Source organism: Mauremys reevesii, linkage group 6, assembly GCF_016161935.1.
Source record: "Mauremys reevesii isolate NIE-2019 linkage group 6, ASM1616193v1, whole genome shotgun sequence".
Lineage (NCBI taxonomy): Eukaryota > Metazoa > Chordata > Testudines > Geoemydidae > Mauremys > Mauremys reevesii.
In genome coordinates, this window is record NC_052628.1 from 57,823,892 (window position 1) to 57,845,285 (window position 21,394).

The 21,394-nt window shown below is 40.3% G+C and overlaps 1 protein-coding gene and 1 long non-coding RNA gene across 3 annotated transcripts; one reads left to right on the forward strand and one right to left on the reverse strand.

Annotated features, from left to right (window-relative positions):
* Nucleotides 1–89: 89 nt before the first annotated feature.
* Nucleotides 90–10,956, forward strand: LOC120407605. 2 transcript variants are annotated; one of them, XR_005600132.1, is made up of 3 exons: nucleotides 90–274; nucleotides 6,577–6,675; nucleotides 10,896–10,956. It is a non-coding gene; the product is annotated as an uncharacterized LOC120407605 (long non-coding RNA). The 2 variants fall into 2 exon arrangements; XR_005600131.1 differs by lacking the exon at nucleotides 10,896–10,956 and adding an exon at nucleotides 6,154–6,251 and having other exon boundaries at nucleotides 6,577–6,961.
* LOC120407600 (carnitine O-palmitoyltransferase 2, mitochondrial-like) lies at nucleotides 9,200–21,353 on the reverse strand. Its single transcript, XM_039543328.1, has 5 exons — nucleotides 21,034–21,353; nucleotides 17,414–17,494; nucleotides 15,451–15,557; nucleotides 12,427–13,728; nucleotides 9,200–10,233 (listed from the first exon to the last, which is right to left on the reverse strand). Exons 1-5 carry the CDS (start codon nucleotides 21,213–21,215, stop codon nucleotides 9,905–9,907), a joined length of 2,001 nt encoding a protein of 666 aa, XP_039399262.1. The 5' UTR covers nucleotides 21,216–21,353; the 3' UTR covers nucleotides 9,200–9,904.
* Nucleotides 21,354–21,394: the final 41 nt, after the last annotated feature.

Sequence of the window (21,394 nt, forward strand, 5' to 3'; positions counted from 1 at the left end):
AACATCACCATATCCAGGCAGGGAGCCTTTATGACAGCACAGTGGATCTCTTAGATACTCACTTGATGCTCTGCATATACGTGGTGTCCAAGGCATGATCCTATCAGGAAAAAAAAATCTGTACTTTTCACAAGTTGCCATGTAAATGATCACATTTCTTCTAAGTTTTGCATAAGGATACACAGTTTTACATCTTGCTCTTCTAGTATCCTAAATCCAAGGGCTTGGGGTTAAACAAAATAAATATCTGATTTCCTTTGTCTTCAAGTTCAAGGTAAACAAACAAAAGTCCTCATCCCTTTCCTTAAGTTTTAAACAAGCAAGAGAATAGTTGTTGTCCTTTGCATGTTGTCATAACTAGAAAGGGAAGGGTAACAACCCTCCTGTATACAGTACTATAAAATCCCTTTTGGCCAGAGGCACCAAAATCCTTTTACCTATAAAGGGTTAAGAAGCTCAGATAACCTGGCTGATACCTGACCCAAAGGACCAATAAGGAGACAAGATACTTTCAAATCTTGGGCAGGGGGAGGCTTTTGTGTGCTCTTTGTTTTGGGGTGTATTCACTCTTGGGACTAAGAGGGACTGATCATTAATCCATGTTCTCCAAATCTTTCTGCACAAGTCTCTCATATTTCAAACTTGTAAGTAACAGCCAGGCAAGGCGTGTTAGTTTTATCTTTGTTTTTCTCAACCTGTAAATGTTCCTTTTGCTAGAAGGTTTACCTCTGTTTGCTGTAACTTTGAACCTAAGGCTAGAGTGGGTTCCTCTGGGCTCTTTGAATCTGATTACCCTGTAAAGTTATTTTCCATCCTGATTTTACAGAGATGATTTTTACCTTTTTTCTTTAATTAAAATTCTTCCTTTAAGAACCTGATTGATTTTTCATTCTTTTAAGATCCAAGGGTTTTGGATCTGTGTTCACCAGGATTAATTGGTGAGGGTATACTCTCAAGCCTACCCAGGAAAAGGGGTGTAAGGACTTTTGGGGGAGGAATTAGTCTCAAATCTGCCCAGGAAAGGGAGGGTTAGGGACTTGGCAAACATTTGGGGAAAGGCAGAGTTTCAAATCTCCCCTAAGATTTGGGGCACGCTTGGTGGTGGCAGCTTACTGTTAACCTAAGCTAGTAAATAAGCTTATGGGGTCTTTCATGCAGGACCCCACATCTGTACCCTAAAGTTCAGAGTGTGGAGGAAACCTTGACACATGTAGACTGTTTATCTCAATATAGCTATTGGCCTTTCCATCAGTCAGCCAGTGATTTATTATTCCTTTTCTTTTTGGTTGGCTCCTGGGAAACTAATAGGCTCCAGCTGTTTCTGGTTCCTTCTGCTCTTCCCTCCCAGACAAGGAAATAACCAAATGTCAATACACTAATGCTGGCCGCTACCAATGTAGGCCTCAAACGTGCCAAAAATATATGTTTAATTCAAACGATTCTTAATATGGCTGCTTTGGTTGCCAACATAAAGAGAACAGAAACAAAACATTGCCACATTTCTGAACTAGGGATATTTGTCAATTGTCTTTAAGTAGTATAGCTTATAAACTCCTGTGTTTAATACTGAGAGGTAATGTTCAGCAAGACCACAACAATAGTGATGCCTTTGGACAAGATGCCGGTTTGGCCTGTGCCCTGCCACTATTAATGAGGAGAATAGTGTTCCTACTGGCACCATATAAAGCCCATTTACTGAGAAAATGTGGGGGTTGAGAATTTCACTCCTTTTCCTTGAAATATTGCAGTATATATATTGTGACAAAGTTCCTCCTCTATCTTGGTGGGTCCTGCACTTATTGGCAGATTTGCTCACCTCAGTAATTCACCATGTGGGTCAGGAAACAGCCCAGAGACCTTCCCCTCTGGTAGAAGCCACAGTCCAGCTCAATTCCTCCTGATCAGGAGTTGGGAGATCTGGGGGCAGGGCCTGGGCCCACCCTCTACTCCAGGTTCCAGCCCAGGGCCCTGTGGACTGCAACTGTCTAGAGTGCCTCCTGGTACAGCTGCATGACAGCTGCAACTCCCTGGGCTACTTCCCCATGGCCTCCTCCAAACACCTTCTTTATCCTCATCACAGGACCTTCCTCCTGGTATCTGATAATGCTTGTACTCCTCAGTCTTCCAGCAATGACTTCTCACTCTCAGCTCCTAGTGCCCCTTGCTCCTAGCTCCTCACATGCACGCTACAAACTGCAGTGAGCTCCTTTTTAACTCAGGTGCCCTGATTAGCCAGTCTGTCCTAATTGATTCTAGCAGTTTCTTCTTAATTGGCTCTAGGTGTCCTAATTAGCCTGCCTGCCTTAGTTGGTTCCAGCAAGTTCCTTCTTGTTCTGGAACTGCCCCTGTTACCTTACCCAGGGAAAAGGGATCTACTTAATCTGGGACTAATATATCTGCCTCACTCCCGATCCTGTTTTTTTCATTAGTTGTCCCCCGTATTTATTTGGTATCATGGACCTGTGGATCCTCCCCTTAGGCTGTGGGGAGGTCCTTTGCCTGCCCACTTCCTGGATACCAACAGGAACAGTTGTCCTCACTCCCATCCCTGTTATCTCATTAGTTGTCCCCCAGGATTATTTGGTTTTTGGTATCATGGACCTGTGGATCCTCCCCTTAGGCTGTGGGGAGGTCCTTTGCCTGCCCACTTCCTGGATACCAACAGGAACAGTTGTCCTCACTCCCATCCCTGTTATCTCATTAGTTGTCCCCCAGGATTATTTGGTTTCCAGGCCCCTTAGGCTTGGGGGAGGGTCCTTTAGCAGTGGGCGGGCTCCGCCCACCCACTTCCTGGTTCCCTATAGGAACACTCTCCTGTAGCCATCTGGCCTGACCCTGTCATAATATATTAATTCAGATTTGCACTATAAGGTATTGCTGAGGTGCTGTGATCAAGGTCTGCAGTATGGATTGCTTGGGGGAAGGAAGGAAGGAACACCATGCAATGGCTTTCAGTTCCAAGTTGTTCATATGACGTTTTAGATTGTCCTGAGACCAAGAACCTTGTATTTACAAGTGATTCAAGTAGGGCACCCCATCCTGTCCCTGATGTGTCTGTGCCCAGTGTCATTGGGGAGGGGACCAAGAAGAATATCAATTTTCTTACATTCAGCAGGTCTATCCACTACTCCAGTTCTTTAGGATGCAGAATGGAATTGAGACTCATTTGGTTATAAGGTGGCAAGATGAGAATCAGACAGTCCTCCACCAGTGATGCATAGGTCACTAGCAAAATCTGGCAAGTAGTATCGCATACATCCATGTAGACATGGAGCCAAAGAGAGACAAATATGTACGCACTGCAACTATCAATCTTGTCTGCAGGTCATATAGTATTGACTTGATGGAAAGTACACAAACCTGTCCTCTAGCAGGAAAGCTTTTGCCAAACTTAGGGTGACCAGATGTCCTGATTTTATAGAGACAGTCCCGATTTTTGGGTCTTTTTCTTATATAGGCTCCTATTACCCTCTATCCCCTGTCCCGATTTTTCACACTTGCTGTCTGGTCACCCTAGCCATACTAGAATTGAGGATAACTCCTATGCACTTTATCATCTGCATCAATATGACAGACAAATTCTCATAGTTTATGTGAGATGGAAAGAAATTGGACATCTACTTTTGTTTTAAAAAGTACTAAAAAGATTTAGTTTAGAGAAACAAGAAATGGCAGGCCAGCTCTGACTAATTGTTTGTCTTACTACAAACTCAGGGGTGTGGTTCCCACCATTGAGTCACAGAGGTTCTTTTACATACTTTGTGGGACACCATGATTAAGACCAAGAAAAATAATCACAACTATTAATCATGGCTATTTTCTAACTAAATAAAAGAATAAGAAAACAATAAACAAATGATAAACTGGTTACTTCAATTACAATTTTTTTCCTCTATGTCTCTTTGTGTAGAGCTTGTAACAGAGATAGCACTCCGGAGATTTTAGGGCAGATGAACCTGCCAGTTTATAGTTGGCAAAGTCAACAATCTTAACAACATTCTATGAAACAGAAGAAAACATTTAAATCGGTTATTTAGAAGAAGCCATTTAAGGAGTTGTATTGAGACAGGTCAATTAACCAATATTAAACATTTTAAATTTAATTAAATCCTACTTTATTTTTTGTTTACCAGTGTTTAGTCCTCCTTTCCTTTCCAGGAATATATTTTAACCAATTGGTGATTAACAGGAGAAACTGTTAGTCTTCATTTTTTTCAGTAGTCCAACAAAATCATTGAGATTTTTATATCTAATCCCTGACAGTGTTTTAGTTAACTTTTTCTTACCAATCACTGTTGAAGTCTTCGGGAGGTTTCCTTGGGTTGGTTTCTTAATCTTCTTTGTTTTTCTTATCTGTCTGTGGCAGCTTCCTTTTAGTGGTGGAAAGGCTGAACTGAGGAGTGCTTGCTTTTGAAGCTGAGTAGCCAGGGGTGTGGGGTGGCTCACTTGAAAATTTTGTATACCCTAATTATTTTTTATGAAATTATATGAAAACACACCTCTTTAATACTTGTTCAGATTTAAGTTGGTTGCTGTTATTCTTTTATTGGCTCCATGCTTAGGGGTTGGCTTAGGTGATACTTTCATCTTCTAAATATGCAGTCTTTCTAATAAGCAACATTTCTTTAATAGCTCTCTCTGTGGGTGTACATAAATATGTGAAGATTCAGATAACTTTTAAAGTTAAAATTAACTATTTTTAATTCAGTTCATTTTGTGAGGTTTTTTTATTAGAGTTTGACAGGAAATGAAATTTTTCAAAAGTCCATTAATTTCTTCTCTTTATTTAAAAAAGTTTTTAGTTTTCAAAACAGTATTTTAAATTTAAATAACTCTAAGAAAGTCTTTAGCCTAAACTATTAATTAACCATTACTGTATTCTATGCTTAAATGGCTTCTCACATTAGTAATTAATCTAGCAAATGACCTTGCTTTAGTTTTATATAAATCATAAGATGTTTTATGTACAAAGTTATTATATGAAAGTTTGCATTTAAATACAAAATATTTACAAATATACATATTAGTAGAAGCTTATGCCATCTAAGCATTTGAGAAACAACAAAGGTTTTCACCTCTAAGTGAAAACGAGTTGGAAGGAGCCAGTAGTTCCTGTAAAAATTGCCCACCATAAGTGTTCTCCAAGTTTAAAGAATGAAAACTGTAGTGTGTTTACAAAAGAAATTAATATAATTTAGGCTATTTCTAGAATTCTTTGAGTGGGTTTAAACAGAGATTTTTCTTTGGGAAAATAAAAGGGGGGGGTTTAGCATAGGCCCACTTTACCTCTAGATTTATTGCTCTGATAACACAAAACCTCCATTCCTTTCACATTCAGGTCTCTTCCTAAAAGTGTTCACACAGATTGCTGTTTGCTTGTCCTTGGGAGCTAGAAGCAGAAACCTTCTGGAATTTCTTCGACTAGCTTTAACATTTTGTAACATACAGTAATTAGCTAAGCATGTGTATTCTTATATTTCCGAGCATCTTGACTATATTCTTGTAGCTATCAATATTTAGTAAAGGTGCACACAAGTTTGTAATTATTTTTAAAAGTTGTATTTATTATTATTTTTGCATCAATACTGAGATCTCTCTCCCCCATTCACTAGGAGTTCTAAGTGGGAGAACAGGGAAAGGAAGTGATCCAGAGCTCTTGCAGCCTCCATTTGGGACGTGCTGGTCACTTATGAAGGGTCAGAATCCATTAGCTATGGATGTAAGATCTTAACTACAGTTTCTGCTAAGAACTTTTCAATATAGGCCCAGAGTCCAGAGCTTGGCTTGGGCTATGGGGGCTGGCTAATAGAGAATACATAGCTCAGAGGAAGCTGGGGTAAACAGATAACCGTGTGTATTTCAAGTCAGTGAGCAGAGTCAGAATAACTCTGAATGTAATTGGGAATCCTTATCATGAGTTATAGACACATGAAGTGTTGAGAAAGGCCTCACGGTTACTCCCTAATGCAGGGAGGAGATAATGGTACAATACCCCTCAGATCCTAGACAAAGTTTGGGGAGAGGCCTAACATGATTATCATGAGTTATGACACCCTCCGCTCACAGATGTATGCCAGCGCTAGCCCACAGAAATGCAAGGGGAAACTTGTGAAATTAAGTATTAATTACTGCTTTTTCGCTTTAAATCTCTAGGAATGTATCTGTTGGTCAACTGAGAGAGCTGCTACCTCATTCCCCTGGACCCTAAAATTAGGATTTAACCTACACACTTTAATAGACATAGTTTGGAGGTAATTACCTGAGTGTCAGCAATATGTTAATTTGGGCCAGCGGCAGAACCATTATGTAATCTTTTAGACCATTGGCTTATTGTGCTTATCTTGTCTTGCTGTCAGAGCCGACCCAGGGGTTTGGGAAAACCCATCCCTGTCGCTTCTCTCCGCCCAATGAGCACCATATATAATCTAGTGTAACTAGTTGTTTTGCAGTGCCTAATAAGCAAAGTGACACTCCACCAGTGCTGTGCATAATAAACTCCTGTGCTTGACTCTACACGGTGTGGATTATTGTTCCTTCATTTATATATGAGTAAACATGAATTCCCTGTTTCCTTAGATGAGTCGTACTATGGACAGACACTAAGTGAACACTTTCACTGCTGGAGAGAGTGTGAAAGGCAGACCCCTGTACTGGTAATGGTTGTCTCCATCTGAGGTAATTCCTGTAAGCCGGATGGCCATGTGGAAGTATGCAACCTGAAAGTAAAGAAATGTGAACTAATCTTGAGGTTGGAGTGATGGAGGCAAGTGTTACTATCCTGCACCTGCACGTTTGTCTGCATTTTAGATGGAACACTGAAAGATATGAGTGACTGTTAAGAGGGGGTCTTTGAACTTGGCTTTTCTGGATCTCTCATAGATTGCTCCAGAAGACAGAGCTTCAGCTTCACATACCTCCACTTGTGGGTTCTTGCGGAAAAGGAGAGGGAGTGAGCACCTGCTTGGGAAGCAAGACTCTCCCAAGCAGAATGGCCATCTTCTGTGCCTTTTAGTAGAATTAGCCTGTTACAGGATAGACAAGGCTTGAAATGGGTTTTGAGTCCACCATTTTTTGAGTCCTGTGCAGGGTGTGTGTGTTATGGGGGAGGGTTGTGTATGTAGAGGGGCCATCTGCAAGCAGTTTTTGCTTCAGCAAGTGCTAAAGCAGCGTAGGGTAATAAAAATAGAAGAATGAAGGTGATTCTGAAGAATCTCAGAAGTTTGAGAAATTTAGCCAGGGCTAAAATCTAGTGAGTCAGACACCAGCTAGATTCCATCTTGCTGTCATGGGTGGTAAGAGGAAAGTGAGGGAGGGTTGCAGCTGCCTGCCCTCATACTGGGGAATGAGGCAGCACAGGGTACATACACCCCAAGAGACACAGCTATTCAAAAAAATCTGATATGTGCTTGGGGCACATGCATACCTACAGCGGAATCAATACTGACACATACATAAAGTTCTAAGCCCCTCAGGGTAGGAGCGGGTCAGGGGGACCCCACTACAGCCTGTTTTAAATATATTGGCACAGATTCCTTGACCTGGCTAAACTATGCTCAGAGGACTAAAGTGAAGGAAGGGGAACAGGACAAAGATAATTTTATGTCAATTTACAACTTTCAAGGTCCCAGTGTAAGAGCACTCTCATAACTGCTTTAAGTTGTATGTTCCTAATGGAACATTTTGGCAGCTGCCAATAACAGTGATACCCCAGTTATGCCTTTTTCAAAGAACATCCCTATCCCAAGGGCCAGAGGGTGGGAAGAGTGTGTATGCACTTATGCTAATGTTTTGCACAGATCCCCTGACTCATTCAGTGCACAAGATGTGTGGCCCCATAATATTTACTGCACACTGTTCAAACTGTATCACTATAGCATATGAGTGTTTCACAACATGCCCGTGAGGTGAAGGGGTTGTATTATTCCCCTTTTACACAAAGGGAACTGAGGCACTAATTTTGGGTCCCCAAATAAAGATGCTGAGGGCTTGATTTTTTCAGAGTACTGAGCATTATATAGCATTTTATATGTTCAGAGCACTGGTCCCCCTGACTTTAATTGCAGACATGAGTGCTCAGCACTTCTGCAAATCAGACCCCAGGGTTTCAAGCTGGGCACGCACAAAATGAGCACACAATTCATGACCACCTGTGAAACGTTTAAGTGCCTAGCTTTACACAGGAAGTCTGTGGCTGAGGCAGGAATAGAATCCAATTCACACAGGAAGCATTCAGTTGCCTTTATCATAGGACTAAGCTTTCTTTCCAGCAATTCCCTCCTCATTCACTACACAACTCTAATTCACCCCAGAGCATGGTACAGTCTGTACACTTAATGAGGCTGGGTTCCTGTGGAAAAAATAGTATGTGATAATGTAATTAAAGACTATCATAATGCATATGCACAAGGTAGGGTGACCATATTTCCTAAAGGGAAAACGGGATACAGTGTTGGGATAGCCTCAGTCCTTCCTCCCTGTCCCCGCCCCCAGGGGTTGGCCAACCCGCTTGCCTGAACCCTGCCCTCCCCCACCCCACGCATGGGGCTGGCATCGCTGCTCACTCAAGCCCTGCCTGCCCCCCTACGCAGGGCTGGCATTTCTACTCCCCCCGCCCCATGTTCTTCCACGCCCCACTTTGATCAAGTTAGCAAAAACAAAAAAAGGACAAATGCCCACTTTTGCCAAAAAAAAGTCAGGACAGCCGGGACAGGGATTAAAAAAGGGACTGTCCTGACCTGGTATGGTCACCCCAGTACAAGAGGACTGAATTAGGATAGCACACACAACTTTAATACTGGCATTTCCTAACTTCTGAGTGCTGGTGAAGGTTGAAGTCATTCTTTTGACCTAGTTTTTTGTGTAATTTCCTAGGGTTTTGGGTTTTTTTAAAGCAAACTGAAAAAAAAGAGTAATTGTATCATGTGGCATATTGACACCCCATATGGTTCTTCAGCAGGGCTGAAGCCTTTAGATCCAGTTCATGTACCTCTGCCACTTGAACTGATTAACTGACACACGCAGTAATTTGTCATCCTCTATGAGGACCAGCCCAAGCAGAGGATGACACATGTACTCTGCCAGTATGTTTCAGAGACATTTCCTGGCAACAGAGGAATGGTGAGAATCAAAAATCTTGGGTTCCATTCCGGATTCTGGAGGGCAGTGTGCATGACTGAATAAAGCAAGCAGGAGTTAATCATAGTTGGGCAGATACCAGGTGTGTTCCACTTTTATTTGTAATTTGATTACCCAGTTTAATTGGTACATCTAGTTACTAGTGAAAAGAAATATTCAATGACACCACAAAGCAAATAAGGATTTATAACAGAAACATCAATTCCACGTTCATGTACATTAAAACTAAGAAAAAGTTTGGCTTCTACTATAATTGCAGCACAGTTATGAAAATTTGTCTCCTGTAGTTAAGATGTTAAACTTGTATTTTATAATCATGTTTGAACAAGCACAGCCATGAAGACATAATACAGTATAACAATACGAAGCAAACCAAACCCAACCAAACAACCCCCCTCCGAAAAATAAATAATAAGCAGAGTATAAAAAAGAATAAACAAGTATAAAATTAAGGGATTCATTAAAATAAGAAGAGTTTGGAAAATATATGGAAAAAACATTCTTGAAGGCCTTAATAGATGTTGAAAACTAGTAATAATTTTAAAAAAGGGACAAAAACAGAGTAACATTTTAACATTATCTTGTCAGTCCACTAATAAAGGTTTCAGAGTTTCCCTTTCTTTTGTAGTTACTTTCTACAGATGTAGATAGCAGATTTCCCAATAGCTTATTCTCATTACTAGATTTTTGCTGTTGATTTGCACCATTATTTTTATGGGTCAGAAATTAGTTTTAAAATAATTGCTAATATTGACGATCACTTATGATATTACACAAGAGGTCTTCCTTCTAAAACATCTAAAATATCATTTAAACTATACTCAAGGCATCTAAGAAATTCTTGTAGTTCTCTATTTAAATAGCCAGTTGTGTTACATCCTACCCACGTATCAAATACATTATATCCAATTCCAAAACCATCTGGCACCACTGGCCCAAATCCACCAAGATGAACTGCAGGACTGTGCAGCGTACTAGTTGAAAGGATAATATGGTTTAGTTTTTGGTAGGCTGAGTCAAGAAATAGTTCAGGCATAGGATCACCTCTGGACACTGAAAGATGTTTTAATGCAAACAAATGGCGATCAAATCCTTTACCTAAATAAAACAAAAAGGTGCAAAGTGTGTTAAGAATACAGAAAATATGCAGGTTATTTATTAAAGTGCAATATTACAAAACTTTCCTGTAGCTAAGAATAATGTTGGCATGCTCCAACATTTTAATCAATTAGATATTTACTGTTCATCCTGTAGCTATAATAATAAAAGAGGAATTGTCTTACATTAAAAATTGACAATCTTGTATTTTCTGCTTGTATGTAGGCCAATTATTTAGGCATCTAAGTAGGAAATTAAGAGCCTAACTTTAGCCACCCATTTTTGAAAATGTTGGCACTTCATAGGACTCATAATGTAAGCATAAATTTCTCTTAATAATTAAGCAATTCCCTTATTACCTCACCTTCCCTTCCACCCCCAAAAATGAAAGTGTTTCTTTAATATGACTCTTTCCCAAAACCAACAGATTAAAACAAACTGTGGAATTTCCAGGCCAGCCTTTTATGCATTTAATTTGGTACTCTTCTGGAACTCACAGTGGAAGTCAATAGGGAGTACAGGGAGAATAAAGGCTTTGCCCCATGTGCGCACTATTTCAGAATAAAAGTTACATTATACTGGATCAATTACTCCACTTTGGAAGCACAGTAGGATAATTATTCTGGAATAAAATAATTTAAAATAATTTTATTCTGCAACAGCTATTCCCGTCAATTTCCCAGCATAGACAAGACCTAAGAAAAGGGAAGGAAGAACAGAAACAGAAGTGAGGCTCCTACTGAGAGTGATCAGGGAAAGGACATCAGGTAAACTTACTCCACTTAAAACCCTAAAATCAAAATAAAGAATTCTAAGGATTAAGCGCTGCTCCAATTGCCTATTTTATCACATCACCCCTAGTATTCAATTAATTACTATTTAAAGACTTAAGATACTCTGGAGTGTGAAAGTCATTATATATAAACACATAATTCTATTATTTTACTTGAAACCTAAGTAAATATGCAGACACTCCCCATATTGCCTTCTCTTGGTTACTGGGACATTGTGTACATGCTCAAAGGCTGTATTTACTTCATACTTAAAGTGAACAAAATGATGTGCAACATACATCCAGCTGTATTACTCATTATACAGAGCTATGATGCTTTACAAACATATACATGTGAAAGGTCCATGCCCCAGTCAGCTTGCAACTTAAATATGAGTAAACATGTACTGATTTACTCAATATACTTTTCATATCCAAATAGAGCTGAATCGGCTCAATGCACCTCAGCTTTTATTACACCAATATTTTGTTTCCACTTAACTTTTTTATGATGAAAATTCCTTTTTTCCAGCTTTGTTCCTCCTTCCCTTCTATTATGTACTTCCCCTAGCCCTCCCCTTCTCTTATTTTTGCCTTTCCCTTGTTACCCCACTTCACTGTATTGTATATGAGCATAATAGAACTGATTATAATTCTAGTCTCAGAGTGGATGGAATACAAAACAGGAATTCTTAAAGGTGGCCTACAAGGCAGATATGGGGAAAAAATTGGGGTGATACCAGTTCTTGACTTCATTATGAAGTACACAGAAGGCCTGAAAAGATGGCGGGGGGGGGGGGGGAGGGGGGGGGATACAAAAAAGCATGGGCAGGGGTTGGGAGGGGGAGTTAGATTGGTTTTTTTACTTTACAAATTCAGGTATAAGGTATTATCTAACCCTGGAAGATTTGGTGGCAACTAAATTGTCATAAGAGAAAAGGGATTGAATTATGGGTATCTGAAGAGACTTTTAGTCAATCTTTCAAACTCTTTGTTTTTGTTAAAACTTATTTGAATTCAATGCCTAATAAGCGGTTTTGACAAAAGAAGTGCTTCTGTTAATGATTCAACAACTCTAATTGCTTCAATTAAGATGCAAGATCTAAAAATATATGTCACCCAGGACCCTCAATACGTTCTCCAGCAAATCAGAGTTGATACTGCTGATATTTCTAAGCTAAAAAACCAGGCAAAATCCATGTTTAAACAATGCCATGGTTTCAGACAATCTTTATAAATAAATGATAAGAAAGTGAAAAGGGCAGACGGTCATTTAAAAAAAATCCTTTGAAGGTTTAAAATGGATATATAACAACAGGAATTGGGATCTTAACGTATCTTTCTAAAAACAACTTCAGGTATCACAACACCTAGAAAAAATATTACTAAAATTTGAAAGACCACATTGGCATGGAACTAACCTAATGCAGCTTCCAGTTGCAACCGTCTGTGATATTTTGAACATTCATCAATCATATTTCTCAGTTCTGCTACACTGTGTTTGTTTCGTTCTTCAACAAATGCATGTGAACATTGTTTTGTTACTATAGATGTAGGTCGAATAGTTTCCGTGCGGCCATGTTTAAAAGCAGCAGTGCTACATGCTTCGTAAGAAGAAATAATTTTTCCAAACTGTCGATAAGCAGTCATCTGACATGCAAGTTGAAAAACAGCATCTGGACTCAGCTTTTGTTTCACTAAAAATTCTTTTCCAAACTTTCTGAATTCAAACATCCTCACAGATATTTTCTCATTTGTTTCCTCAAATTTCATACGTGCAGCATTTATAGCAGATTGGATTGAATCATTCAATTTAAACTCCAATCTCTCACACTTGGTAGCACTTAACGCAGCAGGACTAGAATGGGGTACAATAGCTGGGTGCCTTGTACTGTTTCTATATACTTCATTAACAAAACGAAGTACTGCAACTCCATCTCCCCAAGAATGCTCAAAATTTACCCCTGCAGTGCCATCACTAGTGATAATCAGACTAAAGGATTTGTCAAACCAACGATTAAAACCACGTCCATGAAGCATACAATGTGACAGCTCAGTATCATCCTTTGGGGAAATATTGTCTAAGCATAGGCAAAAAACTGCACCATCAATTTTTTGTAAGTTGTCTTCATTTCCTGCTTCGAGAAGCTGTTGTCTTACTGCTGCCCAAGTATTCCTGTCTTCCGTGGTGAGATAACAAAGGGAAAACTCAGGCAAGCGATCTGCATCTTGTAAAATATAAATTAACTGAGCCTGGATTTCAGATGGATGCAGAATATTACCAACAGGATCCAAAACATCAAAAACATAAAAATGTCCATTTCTCATCACCAACAAATGTCTTCCCAATTCATTAGTAAAAAGTTCATCTTTGTTTAATTTAGGAATTCTGGAACTGTTGAAAAGACGCTTATATTGTGACATATCTAAGGGATATGCGTTTACCATATAAGCTCCATACCAAGACACAGAGGTTGGAAGAAGGCGAATAAACTTTTTGAAGAGCCTACTCTGGCTCCATTTTGGATTGACATAATAGATATCTGGCCGTAAAAGCTCATTATTTAGAGAGTTAAGAAATTTTATTGATGATACTACCAGATTTGTTGCCCTCACTACCTGGCTGTTGTATGCTTCTTTTGGATCAGAATTTAAAGAAATAAAAGGGTTGAAGTTTAAAACAACAGGATCTCTCGCACAGAGATACATGTCAAACCAGGGATCTACAAAAAACAAACACACACAAAAACAATTGAGAATTAAGTTAATAAAATATATTTTACCATTTTGATGTACAAACCTATTTTTATAGACACACCATTTGTATATAGCATCTCATTATTTTAATGAATTATTTGTTTCAAATGAGTACACAGACATTTATGACCATAATCTAAAAAGAGTATAAAGCACTCAAACTATAGATACATACTGAGTTTTTGAAAAGATAACTGATTTATCTTTTATATTTTCAATTTCCACTTCAGATCTGAAAAGGACACGCTTTCATTGCCGTGCATAGGGATTAAGGGGTAAATTCATACACTGGATAGCTCCACTGAAGTCAAAAGCATTAAACCCAGATTTAATTTGGCCTGAGGCATAAAACTCGCAATCACTTGGCTCTTCAATACCAAAGTAAGAGGTGTCTAAGAAATATCTATGATAGGTAATCACAAGCTGTACATCTCATTTCCCACACAAACTATACTGAATAGCAGTTTTGAAAGTAGACTAGGAGTAAGGACCCAAATATTTTGTTCCCCTCCCAGCAATACTACTGATTTGTTTTTTTGACATAGGGCATGTTAGTAAATTTGTTAGTGCTTCGGGTTTACCCATCAGTAAAATGAATATAACATTTATCTACTTGATATGAGTGTTTTGAAGTTTAATGTATTAATATTTATAAAATACTTGTGGAGCCTCATATGAAAGCAACTATATAAGCACAAAACACTGCAAAAAAAAAAAGAAATATAAACATTTGGTTTTGCTTTTCACTGCTTCTTTATAATGCCTGAAAATTGTTTCAATTCCCTCCCTGTCCACTCCTCAAAATAACTATTTCATTCTGCTTGCTTTTTATATATGAAATTTCATATCCTTACTTCCCACTCTTTGTTGGAAGATCCTGGCTATACCTTCAGAGGACCCGAATAGTAATGTCACACAAGACTTTAACCCAAATTGCATTTCTCTCTACCACCATTTGAGAAGTCGAAATGGATGATAAAGTTTAGGACTCTCTGCCAAAGAGAAGGGAGTGAAGACATAATATCCCTGACATTTCAAAAGTAAACAACAAGCAAAAATACCCCAAACAAACCTATTATTTGGGAAAAAGTCTGAAGTAGTCTTTACACATTGTAAAGAGGCAGTAAAGAATAAAAACAAAATAGTATATTTATGCTTTACAGTTTACCTCTATGTAATATTCAATATTTTACTCTTAAATGTTCATATGGCAGAGCATCTTAATGACTTGGAGCCTTATCTAGGTCTCCCTTTGCATCCCCTCTGAGTAACTAATTTAGGGAAAAGGGTCAGATTAAAAAGTTGTCTGATTAAAAGGAACTGAGAGTGTGATTCTGGGGGGACTTCTTGTTGTCCCTTTTCCCAGGATCTGGGAGAGCAAATGCCTACCATCAGGACATGAAGGCAAGAGCTAGGAAATACCAAATTCAAACAAAAATGTTTTAAATTAACAAGACAAGTTGAGGTTTTGCTAGTAAGGCCAAATCAAAACCGAGTCAGAAGGAATAGTCCGTAAGACTCAGACTTGACATTAGTTGATTTCAATGGAAATGCACAGCAATTGCCATGCAGATCCAGCAGAAAAAGTAACCCAAGTACTTTAATAGTAAGTTTCAAAAGAGGTTAATGATTCCAATAGACAACTGAATGTTAGAACTTTTAAAATAATGATAAAATAGAAAACAAACCTGATATATAACTTGTATGCTTATTCTTTTTATCGAATTCAACAAGATCTTGGTGTAACTTCCTGCCCACTCCTTTTTCAAACTCCCTGGCAATTTTTTCAGTATTTCTATAGTATTGAAAACAATTTATTATTCTAATATAGGTTCTTTAAGAGTAACTTTTAATTATAGTATTTCATTAAAATGCTATTCCTTTTTGTGTAGTAACAAAGTTTAGTACAACTTTATGGTGTAGCTCATTATGTAATGAGATTGTAAACTCTTTATGACAGGAACTGTCTTTTTGTATGGGTTTGAACTGTACCTAGCAATGTGGTCCAGATTCTTGTTTGGGGCCCTGAGGTGCTGCCACAGTACACGTAATTATTGCTTTATTTCAGGGGTCGGCAACCTTTCAGAAGTGGTGTGCTGAGTCTTCATTTATTCACTCTGATTTAAGGTTTTGTGTGCCAGTCATATATTTTAACATTTTTAGGTGGTCTCTTTCTAGAAGTCTATAATATATAACTAAACTCTTGTTGTATGTAAAGTAAATAAGGTTTTTTAAATGTTTAAGAAGCTTCATTTAAAATTAAATTAAAATGCAGAGACCCCGGACCGGTGGCCAGGACCCGGACACGGTGAGTGCCACTGAAAACACTGTCCCTTTTTAAAGTACAGATTTAGGGCACCTAATTCCACTGGTCCATGAACCACATCTTCACTTAGTTGATCCAATTAGGTAACCATACTCCCAATTCTGCAACTAATTCCATATAAGCAGACCACTAGGTTCCCACAGAGCTCTACTCAAGTCAATGGGACTGCGTGTGTGTGCAAGGATTCACACAGAAAAATGAGAACTGTTCCTCTGTCCACTAATGACTTGACAAAGTACCTAGTACTTGCTGGAGAAATTTTGAGTATTTTGACTTTTGATTAAGTATTTTGGAAAGGAGCTTCTGCTAATGTATTTTATAGTTGAATTAGGATATAAAAAATAAAAAGTTGCTGCCTTATAACATAAGTAAGCTCTTGCTTCTTCCTGAACTAAATCAAGTGATAGGAAGAGTTATCTAATTTTCTATTCAGGATTCTGGCATATTTTGTGTTCTTGGCTTTGTTTGTGGAATGAATTGATTCAATAATGTCATCAGCTTGCTAATCCTGCAAGCTGTTCTTGACTTCAACCTCTACCTGCACTGCACAACTTGCAGGATGGGGGCCTACCTTTGTTCAAAAGCAGAAGAGTAGATAGGAGATACAGTAGAATGGGTCTAATTATCCCAAGGGCACAAATTTCATCAGTAATAAAGAGATGTCTCTACCTACTTGATTCACAAGTCACAGCACAAGAGATGTGGTCCTTGCATGACCTACTTATAGAATAATTTCTATAAAGCAAGGGGACATGGGAAAACTCTTGCTGAGCTTGACCCTCCTGTAGGTTAAAAATAGATTAACTCTTCCTTCAAGATATGTAGGGTTCCAAGCTAAGGCTTCAATCCTACAGACATTTAAGAACGCAAGTTCCAATTGTCAAGCCAAACTTTATCCTCAGTTGCACTCGTTCCACTTCAAAGGACTGATGGCAAAATAGATAGATGGAACCTTATTAATGGTCATGAGCCAGAAAAAAAAACAGCTCGCTTTAAGATTTAGTAAGAATCTTTAGGGCTGGTATTTAAAAATATCTTTTTATTGAAAAGTGAGCAAATCTAATCTGGAGTCACTGAGAGCCAATAAATATGGAACCACAACCCCGCCCCCCCCCTTTTTTTTTTTAAACAAAGTGATTTTTCAGTATAGTAGCAAACTTCAATGAAAAAAAGGCAGCAAACATGTTGATGAAATATTGTGAAAATAACAGTAATGCTGTGCTTGGAACTTGTATGCCAAGTTTTAAGATGAGTGTGAATTCTAATAGCCCAATTACAATCTGGTCTTCATTTAAATGCCTCCTACTCCGTGTCATTTTTCGTACCTGTACTGATCATCATCCAATAGAGGTTTCTGAGCAGCCAAATATCTCTTCACAGTATCCTCCAATTTTGGAACAGGTAATCTAGAAGTGCAGAATTTTAACACAAAACTATTAAATAAGTTAAAAACACATTTATTACTAATATGGGGAAAGCAACGAGAACATTAAAATCCATGAAAAAAATTTATGGTGATGCAACCATGAAAGATGCTATGAAAGTTTCTTGAATGGGAGGTGAATACTGTACTGACAGCAAACCTGGGGGACTCGAGGAAATAGTGGGAGTCGGGAAAAGAGAAGTAAAAGAGTGGAGACAGAAACTGAAAGGAGAGTGGAGACATAAGTTAAGGCACAGATTCCCCCATCCAAGAGCTGGATTTATGTATTATATACATTTTTTTTTAAATGATGAGGCTATAATCCCAACTAATTCTGTGACTACAGGAAGTATTTGAGATTTGTGCTGAGATCACCAATTATTAATTTAGTATGTTTTTCTTCTGTTTGTACTGCACCTCGCATGATGGGTGTCCTAGTTCATGACTAGGGCTCCTAGATTCTACAGTAATACAAACAATAATAAATTATAACTGCAGCCCTGAACAAATGCATTTTTATAAAAAATCAAGAATTCCATTTTAAACCAAAAGTCTCTGCTTGTTCCTGAAGAGAATATCCCCTCTTATGAACTGTTACCCAGTACTAATTTCATTTTGTTAACCACTGCATAGTTTACTTATCTGGGTACAATTTCCAGTATCTACACTGTATTTTTACTTCATTTCATGACTCGTGCTTCTGTATAGGCAATTACATTTTGCAATAATGAGAACTTGAAACTTAGTGCACCATTGAGCAAGTCCTGTTGTGGTTTGTGCGGAGGCCACAGAGGGTTTCTACAAATACCACATGCAATGTTGCTCTGTGGCATTTCATTCTACAGATGTTGTGTGTTAGGTCAGTGTGCCCAAAGAATGTAACCAGAGGATCAAAACAGGTCAAGGATGCAGCATGCTAATCCTGCAGGACCAGATTAAAGTAGTCCAGAACTCTAGCCATACGCCTGCATGGGGCTCCCCTGGACCCAGACCCAGCACTGTGGCAATGTCACCTGCACCATGGCCTTATTCCTCACTGTGGGGGATGTGGGGTAGTGGAAGGGGTCACATGAGACTGGTAGGTGGACTGGTGGGCAGGTTGGGACTCCCACTTCCCTGGATCACAACATTCTCCCTTCTGGGAGGCTGGGGTTTGTCCTGGAGGACACTCACTGTGCCTATAACCAATCCTCTGTCCAAAGTCCCCTTCTGAGAGTATCCTAGCAGAATCACGATGAGGTGGTATCAGTAAAGGCCTCCACACACTGATTCGTTTGTTGGGATAGTGTTGGCAGGACCCTCCCCCAGCCCACCCCTAAAGCAGCATGTTTCACAGTTAGCTCCCCATTTAGGTGAATGGGGCAGTTCTTCTATCTCACAGGTAGGCTCTCTTAAAAGCAAGAGAGAATGCATTAAATAGGCATCTATCAAGTAGTTACATAGAGTTTGTGTTTTCAAGATTTTCTTCACAATTATGAGGGCTAAAAACATTTTTTTTGTTTTATTAAAGTTGATATTCTAATACCATCACATAAATCAGAGCCAAAGCCCTAGGCATGGGCATACTGTGCGTATGCCTTAAGCTTAAGCTGGCCCTACTTGCTTGCAGGCTACTGGAGTGGCCAGCATGGTTGTAGTAGCATTCCTGGTTTTTTTACTCTTTTTGGTTACTAATCATTAAAACATGGTGAACACAACTACCTTCAAAGCAGGCACGCAACTTGTCCTACTTAAGGGACTGTTTCTTCGCTAACATTAAAAAAATGAAAATAATCACTCTTAAACATGCACAGTAGGCATCTAAGCTTTCATCAATGCCTAATACAACTCTACCCCCTGTGTAGCATCATACGGGAGCAAGGAGGCCTATACTTTCTGACCTGACTAGGGCATTACTGGGGGGGGCGGGAGGGTAAAGGGGAACAAGCAAGTACTGGTCCCATAATGTTAGAGTCTCTTGGTAGTTTTGATTACATTCCACACTAGTCAGCAAATTCTATTTTTTAAGACAAGTTTATATTTTTCCCTTGAAAGAGAACCATGTCAGTGAAAAGGAAATACTATTTTATACAATATATCCCTGGATATATCTATACTGCAATTAAACATCCATGACTGGCCCATGTCAGCCAACACAGGCTTGGCCTAAAGGGCTGTTTAATTGCAGTATAGATGTTTGGGCTTGGGCTCCAGCCTGAGTGTCTACACTGCAAGTAAACAGCCCCTTTGCCTAGGTCAGCTGACATGTCAGCTGTGGGTTTTTAACTGTAGTGTAGACATACCCATAGAGGCCAACACCTAAATAAGGACTGAAAAACTATTGCATTTATATAGATGAGTAAAACAAATACATTAAATAGGTGTTTTCTTTTTAAAAATAATGGATGTAAACTCTCAAGCTCCAGGGCATTGGCAACCACTAAATCAAACTGGGAAGGGGGGTATTCCTAATAGGAAGATTATTTCTTAGCTATCTTTGGAGGGGAGTCATTTTTTGAAATATTTAGTACTAGCCTCAGTCAACAGAATATTAGACTGGATAGCCAATCCATCAGTCTGATCCAGCATGGAAGTTTCTGTTTTCTAATGGGGAAGATGTGCATGTGCTAAGGCCTTTAGCTCTGCCCTTGCTCAACTCTTCAGAGGCTGGTTGTGGGAGGGTGGGAGCCATCCCACGAGATTACACAGGCATCCCACAGAGTTTTCTGTCTCTGCTCAGGGTCTCTCATCACCTTCGTAGGGAGCAAATGCATTCACTGGGGAGTTGCTCCAAACAAAGGCTGATAGTGAAGCAGGCAAACAGCCTTTGTCGGGAAGACGCAAATTCTGAATGACCAAGGAAGCAGTGAGTAGGAAAGGGCTTCATGTCTGGGGGTGCAGCGTGAACATCTCTGCAGCTCTAGGACAGGTACAGGACTGCATTCCAGTGCAGTCTCAGATCATGGGTGTTCTGCTCTCCGCAAAGGACTGCAGCTCTTGCCAAGTGTTTGCAAGGGCCTTAGGATGGCCTGTGCTGCACCTCAGCTCCAGCCCGTGCACTGGCTCTCTAGAGCAGAGGTTCCCAGCCTTTTTTCTTTCTAAGACCGCACCAACATGCTACGAAAACTTCACGGCCCTCCAGTACCACAATAACGGGTTTTCTGCCTATAAAGGCCAGCCCCAGCGTGATGCGGTAGCACCCAGGGCACCTGCCTGGGGCCCCACGCTACACCGCTCAAGCTTTGGCTTCAGCAGCAGGCTGCAGGACTTATGGCCCTGGGCTTCAGCCCCATACGGCGTGGTTTCAGCTCTCTGCCGTGGCCCCCGGAGTGTAATGCGAGCCTGCTTGGGGGCCCTGGGCGAGAACGATGGTGGTGCGGGGCGGGCCGGCAATCGGGGGCTGGGCGAGGGCGGGAGCCCCAGGGGCAGTATCAGAGCGGGGAGGCCGGCCAGAGTCTGCCCGAGAGTTCGCTGCTGCTGCAGCCGCCTCTTCCCCCATTTCGGGTGTCCAGGGTCCGGGCTCCCGCGCGCCCGGGGCAGCACCTGGGCAGGCTGTCCTGGAAGTGCATGGTGGGGATCGTGCTCCTGTGCACGAAGTGATGGTCCGTGTCCAGCTCCGAGATGATGCTCTCGGTCAGCCCCACGGTCCGCCAGTACCCGCGGCGCCCAACGGGCCCCGGCCGCCTCAGCAGGACGCCGCCGCACGCGGGCCGGGCACGGAGCATGTTTCGCTGCGGACCCGGGGCCCGGCTCAGCACCCCAGCGCTGGGAACCGAGCAGCCGCTAACACCCACACCTCCGCGAGGGAGGGCGGCGGTTGAAGGAATAAGCAGTGCGCCTGCGCGAAGTAGGCGACCTGTGCGCCTGCGTGGCGGCGCCCAGTAACCTGACCGACCAGAACAAA

Bases quoted from the DNA above. Each gene is read 5' to 3' on its own strand.
- LOC120407600 (XM_039543328.1), bottom strand. From the start codon at position 21,215: ATGCTCCGTGCCCGGCCCGCGTGCGGCGGCGTCCTGCTGAGGCGGCCG. The intron at 17,495-21,033 runs GTGCTGCCCCGG...CTGCACTTCTAG, and splicing joins TTCCAGGACAGCCTGCCCAG to ATTACCTGTTCCAAAATTGG. The intron at 13,729-15,450 runs GTTTGTTTTCTA...TGTTTTTTGTAG, and splicing joins GCATACAAGTTATATATCAG to ATCCCTGGTTTGACATGTAT.